The sequence below is a fragment of the Habropoda laboriosa genome, unplaced genomic scaffold (genome assembly GCF_001263275.1).
Source record: "Habropoda laboriosa isolate 0110345459 unplaced genomic scaffold, ASM126327v1 scaffold210, whole genome shotgun sequence".
NCBI classification, from domain to species: Eukaryota; Metazoa; Arthropoda; class Insecta; order Hymenoptera; family Apidae; genus Habropoda; species Habropoda laboriosa.
This window is the reverse complement of record NW_017100373.1, coordinates 726,377-733,341: the sequence shown is the minus strand read 5'-3', so window position 1 is coordinate 733,341 and position 6,965 is coordinate 726,377. Positions and strand designations below refer to the sequence as shown.

Genomic DNA, 6,965 nt, shown 5'->3' with positions numbered 1-6,965 from the left:
ATTGAAACAGAAGTATATTGTAACAATAACGTGAAATCGTTACACTTCTTTTCCCCCAGAAACTGAAAAATTTTGTACTTGTTCCGAATATAAATACTGAAAGCAAATATTCTATCATATTTGATTATTTTCGTAATAATTTTATATGATTTTCCATTATGAAAACTACATATAATTAAATGAAGTAAAAACTGGCATTGCAAGACCGCTTTTACTAATAATTTGTAATTTAAAAAAGAAATGTTTGATATATTGATTTTTTAATTTTAATTTCAATTACCATAATACTCGATCAGTGGATGGAATGTTCCGTATTGGCAGGAAATCCTCGGGATGTAGCTGAAAATTAAATTATTGAAAATTCAAAACGCACATGTGAACAATTTGGAATAGCCTTTACATTGTGTAGCATGTTTATGTTGTTTCACATATAAGAAACAAGTCAGATTAATCATACTCAACCTCTCTATTATATTATATACTGAATATGCAAAAGAAGGGGGACGATCGTGATTCCACACATTTTTCCAATAAGAATTAATAGTAATTGCTCCAAAATACTATGTAACACCAAGCGTTAAACAGAGCATGTCAGGCATGCCAGATCTCAACTAGATAGAACAAACAAATCGTAATTGTTACAATTTTAACATAATTTATCTAATAGGAATGCAGTATACATTTACATTAATTAACTCTAAATTTACATTTTGGCTAGTAAAATTAAATTAACCCCCACCTTTTCACATGACCGGTGCTAGCAAACTTCAATGTCAACATGGTATTATCCTGTAAAAAGCAAATAGTTACAGTCTCAGAGGAACAGAAGTGACACGATTTAACATTACACATAAACGGCAGACAAATTTTACAATGTCCTAGCTATTACAATCAGACATAATAAACACTTCTCACAAAAAATGTTTTTATGTTGTTAAATACCACTATGTAATGATGCAGCCTGTGACAAAAGTATTTTATACTACTACATGTATTAGTTACAATTTCTAGAGACTTTACCTACATAAAAAATTTGTTATTTTTAAAATAAACATACATATGTGCATATGTATGTATCATTATGTACATATATGTATGCATGTGTGTACATGTTTGTACACACATGTATCTATATAAGCGCATGTTCATGTGTATTTATATGTCTGCGTGTATATACATATAATATAAATACTAATAACGCAACTTTCGCTCCATGAGGAAAATATTTCTATGATGCTTCAGCAGCAGATAGACCTAGATGTTGATGTATATCTTCTTGATATACCTGAAAATATTAGGATATCTACTACTGTACATAAAACAATCTCACATTGAATACAATATTCATAGAAACAAGCTAAAATAGGATATTACTTTCGTTAATTCTTTTATACTCCACTGATCGAGAAATACTTCCAAAATCTTTGGTTGACCTCTTCTGTAACTCAATATTGAGTGGACTTACAAGAGTTACGATCGTTTCCCCCTTCAATTTGATCCCGAGTTTTTACTATTTAAGTGGCAAATGGAACAAAACTCTAAAGATACTTTATCAGAATTAACATGAAGACAAATTCCAGTGTTATCTAATGTTTGAGATATTTCTTCTTCCGTAAAAAGGTTGGATGTATCATTTAAGCCATCTACTGTATTCATCATCTCATCACATTTAGGAAGATCTTCAAATATATCCATGTTGAAAGAGGACAATTGATCAAAATCAATACCAATGGTATCGGCATCCTTTTTCTCCTCTACATTAGATATATCTGTTTGAGTAATTGGTAATAAATTATCTAACTCTTTTGTGTTATCCATATAATTGTTTTCTGATATTGAACTGGTAGTTGAAGTAATTGTATTTGTTGCTTCCTTATTCTGCAGATTATTCTTAATATCAACTATAGGAGTTTTGGAAACAGTATAAGTGTGATCTAATTCTAAAAAGGATGAAGATATTTTATCAATGTTTGAATCCTTACAAGTGAATTGCCTTCTGGCATTAGCATAAGAGCCACTGCTTTGATTCTCAGTTGTACTATGTTCTATCAATGGGTCACTATTGACATTTGTAATAAATATATTTGTATTCTGAGTGTTTAATATATTCTCCTTCAGATTTGTATAACATGTACATTTATGTTGTGTACCCAATCCATTGGAACATTCAGAAACATAATGTGGATGGAATGAATTCTTTTTCTGTGTACTGATTTTACGAAGACCATCATTGATAGTTTTCAGCAAAACAGTGATGCTGGTGTTATTATTCAATACACTCTTCAAATAAGCAACTTCACCACTTAATCGTTTGATGTCAACACCCTGTTTCCTTATAATGTTCACTAAATTTTTGTTTTCTTGCTGGTAAAACAATAGTTTGTTTTCTATTTTTTCTAAATATGCTTTCTTCCTGAGCCTATTTTCTCGAGCCATTAAAGCGTTTCTGTTGAGACAAGGCCTCTTAGAAGGGCCACGACCCCGCTTTCGTGGTTCTGTGACCATATTTTCAGTTGTAGCAGGTTGTTGCGTGTTCCTCAGCGATTCTCTCAACTTCATTTTATATTTTGTCTCGTACGTGTCATCTTCTTCTGTCGAACTCTCCCATTTGACACTACTTCCTCGTAACTTTCCTGACATTGTTGCGGATGTCAATTCGTGATAGTAGTTGAGATAAAACAGCCAATTTTTTCGTGAAAACAGTTAATCAAATTATACTTTTACAATCTAAAGAAGCTAGCGTTTCTTTATTTACGTGTCAGAACATACGCAATTTTTTCCACCCAATTGTGATCATCTCAAAAAACACGTACTAAGACAGTGAGTAGTCTCGAATCTCTGGACGACAACTTTTTTCTAAGTTCTAAAGACATTCATAGTGGCGCCATCGTAAATGTACCGTCATAAATTTAACATTTAATAACTATATAATGAAAAATTCAATTTTTACAGTCTAACTTATTTCTTTCTTTTCTTATTAATATTTAAAAACAAGATTCTTCGTATAATGATACAAATTAAAAAAAATTCACATATTCAAGTTAAATTACAAACTATTGACTTAGGATTCTAGAAATAGAAGTACGTCCACGGAACTCAATCGCACGCAATTCATGACTGAATTGTGGCTAGTTAAGTGAAAGGGGGCGATAGAGAAATAAATAATATAATACCGAAGGACCGGTGTTTGATTAAAAATGCAATTTGAAAAGCCATGAATGTAAAATGTTTTTAAAAAATATAGAAATGGCTTCTTTCTACGGAAAAAGAATATTTTTGTCACAAAATAGTTTCTTGAAAATCCCAAGACGCAATGGTTTTTTAATACTGTATGTATATTACAACGCTGTTAATCAAAATAAAAATTATACATCTTATTTCTTATATTAAATATTTTTTGCAAACATTGCATAAGGTTGTTTTTAATGTCTAAGGTATATTAACAATTGTTTTCATAGTGTTCCAGAAATCGGCGACGATTTACCAGGAAAATATCCTTTATTAAAAAAAGATAAAAGTCCAGAATTTTCAAATATTACAATAGAAAAATGTGTTGCTGCTATTGGAAGACAAGCTTTAGAATTTGAAGAAGCAGTTAAAACCTTAGAGAAACAAATAAAAAGTAATTTTTTAATTTATTGTCATTGCTTTAAGTTGAAATTTCTTATAGATGCTTGTAATCAGCAAAATTGTTCCTCAGATGTTGAGAATATTTGTCCAAAAATTCTATTTAAGGATGTATTAAATCCTTTAGAAGAATTATATACATCTTTGAATACCACATGGGGCATTGCAAAAACATTGTATGTTGGAAATCAGAGTTTAATACCTACACAATATTACATAAGTATTAATGATCGTAGTAGAAAAGCTTGTGCTGCCAAATTTGTCAGTACACCAATTTATCAAGCATGTAAAAATGTTATGAACAACAAAGAAAGTGAATTAAATGATGAGCAAAAAAGAGTTTTAACAAAATTTATATTGGAAGGAAAATTAAATGGAATGGATTTAAGTGAAAAGAAGAAATTGCAATTTTCAGATTTGCATATATTGTTATTTCGTAATTTAAGCAAATACTCGCAGAAAGTAGAGGTCTGTATATGTAAATAAATTAAAGGAATATTAGCATTAATGCTATTTTTTTAGGTAGCTGCAAATATGTTTACTTTTACAATAAGGGATCCTAAAATTGTAGAAGACTTTCCTAAAGAGTTATTAAAATCTATGGCACAAGATCCTTCTAGCTTTCATGTTGGTCCGTGGATTGTAACTCTATATTCAGATGTCATGCACTTATTTATGGGTATAAAAATACATTAAAATACGTATAAAAGAAAATTGAGAATGAATGCATAATAGTTATAAAAATAAGGATACATTCTTTAAACTTTTTGTGATGTATTAATTAGAATATTGCCCTGATCGTGCTCTAAGATGGAAAGTTTGGCAAGCAGATGTTACCAAGGCATCTGTATTGCATGATAGAGCAGTAGAAACAAGTACAACATTAGAAGGAATTAGGCAGCAAAGGAATCAAGCTGCTAATTTATTGGGATACAAAACATTTGCTGACTTAAGTATGGAAACTAAAATGGCTGGTAGTGTAGAAAATATTTACCATACATTTAACAACTTATTAGCCACAGGTAAAAAATTTGTAATTGTATTTGTATCAATTAATAATCAGTACATAATAATTAACTTCATCCATCAAAGCTCGTCCTGCTCAAGAATATGAGATTAAAGAAATTTATGCATTTGCAAGTGAAAGAGGACTTCAGGGTCCACTTCAACATTGGGATATAGCATATTGGGGCAGACAACGACTACGTGCTGTATACAAGTAATTATAGAGTGAACTTTACCTTTATAGTAAAAAAAGGGTATATACATGTACAATATATCATTCTAATATCATTGCCAGGTACAGGGAAGATGATATAAATAATTATTTTCCTCTACCTAAAGTATTATGCGGCTTGTTTGAATTAATTGAAATGTTATTTGATGTAAAGATTATTGAAAGCAAGAAATCAGATATTTGGCACAAAGATGTTCGATTTTTTGATATTTTTGACTTAAAACGATCAAGTACAGATCCAATAAGTCACTTTTATTTAGATCTATATGCAAGAAGTAAGGAAAAATTTCGACTGACACATGATTTAGCATATATGATACCAATACAAAACAGAAGTAAAATAAGTGGTACAAAACCATTAGCTGCATTAATATTCAATTTTACACCACCTCTTGGCGCGAATCCTTCTTTACTTTCATTTAAAGATCTTCAAGCTCTCTTCCAAAAGGTAAATTTTACGAGCATCGAAATAGTATTTAGGACTGCATTTATTTTAATATGTTAATTTTTTTGCTGTTCAGTTTGGACATATGTTGCAACACACGTTAACAACGGTGGAATATGCAGATATTGCTGGATTTTCATTTATGGAATGGGATACAATGTTTATTTCCGATTATTTCCTTCAGAATTGGTATGTTTCAAATTTCTTTGCTCTTTACGACTTATGTGTATACAAGGTGAGGTACCTAAAACAGGCCACCTGAGTATCAGACTAAACTTACTTGGTGTCGAGGGACATATAATTTGATGTATATAGTATTTCGATAGGTGGAGGCATAAAGGTCAAATGAAGGTCTACTTGGTTTTTTTAAATGGAATGATATATTTTTTTACGTATCGTCTAGTAGAGTGTTTTAAGACTAGTATAATGACCTAAGCTCAACGTCATTCAAGGTCACTGAAGGTCAACTGCAAGGGAAAATAATTTACTTTATGTGAGCTAATGCCGGTGACATGTAAAACTTGGAAGCTGATATTTCGATAATAATTTACGCAAAAACCACAAGTATGCAGTGTTTTCAAAACGACTCAATATCGGCTACAAGAATACATAATCAAAAATATACGTTTCCATTTAAAAACTTAAATATGACCTTTACAGGGCTCTTCAAGGTCATTGAAAATCAAAAAAATTACAAAACAATATGTCGCCCTCTATACCCTACAACTTTCGTTTGAAATATTGTAATATACATACATTCACATAAATTTTTATTTTTTATTAGGTTATATGAACCATCTTTTTTGCAAGAAATTTCATGTCATCAAGATACAGGAGAAGTGATACCTTTAGAAATGATTGAAAAGTTAAAGCACTTAAAGATACATTTAGCAGGTTATTATTTATGCAAGGAACTCTATTTATCACACTTTGATTTAGAATTATATTCTAGGTAAGAATAAGAAGAATATTTTAAATATATTGTAAATAATAGTGCATATAATTTCTTCTGATATTTATAGTAAGGACTTTTGGAATAATATAATGGGTCGTTTATGGGATAAGTACTTTGTACTTCCAGCATATAAAAAAGATAGTCATATTTGTTCTTTTAAAGAAATATTTAGTGGAGATTGGGCAGCAGCTTACTACAGGTAAAATTTAATAAATGTTAAAAATGCAGGCAAATTTGAAAATTATAAAAAATAAAAATCTTATTTTCAGTAATATTTGGTCAAGAATGATTGCAGCTGATTTGTACAGTGCTTTCCAAGATGTGCCTGATAAGAATAAAGAGCAGTTAAAGGAACTTGGCAGTAGGTATCGTGAAACATTTTTGTCCACAGGTGGTACTTACTCTGCACGTGAAGTTTTCAGGAAGTTTAGGGGTAGAGATCCTAGTCCAAAAGCGCTTTTGAAAAATTTGGAACTGGATGTAAAATGTAGTATGTTAAATACTGCTAATGAAAATAATTTACTAAACAGTCAAATATAAAATTTGTACAATGATAAATAATAGAAGAAATTTTATTTCTTAATAAAAAAGTTTACTTTCATTGCAATACTATATAACTTCAAAGGTAAAAAATTTCACATGTTAAATGTAAATCTAAATATTTATTTTAATTTTCATTGTATTATTGTTTACAAAGGCAA

General features: G+C 30.1%; 2 protein-coding genes across 2 annotated transcripts; one reads left to right on the top strand and one right to left on the bottom strand.

Annotated features, from left to right (window-relative positions):
* Nucleotides 1-1,206: 1,206 nt before the first annotated feature.
* On the bottom strand, nucleotides 1,207-2,821 carry LOC108574940. Its single transcript, XM_017937613.1, has 2 exons — nucleotides 1,375-2,821; nucleotides 1,207-1,285 (listed from the first exon to the last, which is right to left on the bottom strand). The coding sequence occupies exon 1, from the start codon at nucleotides 2,638-2,640 to the stop codon at nucleotides 1,489-1,491; it is 1,152 nt and encodes a 383-aa protein (XP_017793102.1). The 5' UTR covers nucleotides 2,641-2,821; the 3' UTR covers nucleotides 1,207-1,285; nucleotides 1,375-1,488.
* A 403-nt stretch (nucleotides 2,822-3,224) lies between these two features.
* LOC108574927 (probable cytosolic oligopeptidase A) lies at nucleotides 3,225-6,804 on the top strand. The gene is made up of 11 exons (XM_017937596.1): nucleotides 3,225-3,329; nucleotides 3,459-3,622; nucleotides 3,701-4,095; nucleotides 4,150-4,306; nucleotides 4,413-4,649; nucleotides 4,720-4,846; nucleotides 4,928-5,312; nucleotides 5,386-5,498; nucleotides 6,094-6,261; nucleotides 6,332-6,463; nucleotides 6,534-6,804. The coding sequence occupies exons 1-11, from the start codon at nucleotides 3,226-3,228 to the stop codon at nucleotides 6,802-6,804; spliced, it is 2,253 nt and encodes a 750-aa protein (XP_017793085.1). The 5' UTR covers nucleotide 3,225.
* Nucleotides 6,805-6,965: the final 161 nt, after the last annotated feature.

Coding starts and splice junctions, on each gene's coding strand:
- LOC108574940 (XM_017937613.1), bottom strand. CDS start 2,640: ATGTCAGGAAAGTTACGAGGAAGTAGTGTCAAATGGGAGAGTTCGACA.
- LOC108574927 (XM_017937596.1), top strand. CDS start 3,226: ATGTTTTTAAAAAATATAGAAATGGCTTCTTTCTACGGAAAAAGAATA. Junction 3,330..3,458: donor CGCAATGGTTTTTTAATACT/GTATGTATATTA, acceptor TTGTTTTCATAG/TGTTCCAGAAATCGGCGACG. Junction 3,623..3,700: donor CTTAGAGAAACAAATAAAAA/GTAATTTTTTAA, acceptor ATTGTTCCTCAG/ATGTTGAGAATATTTGTCCA.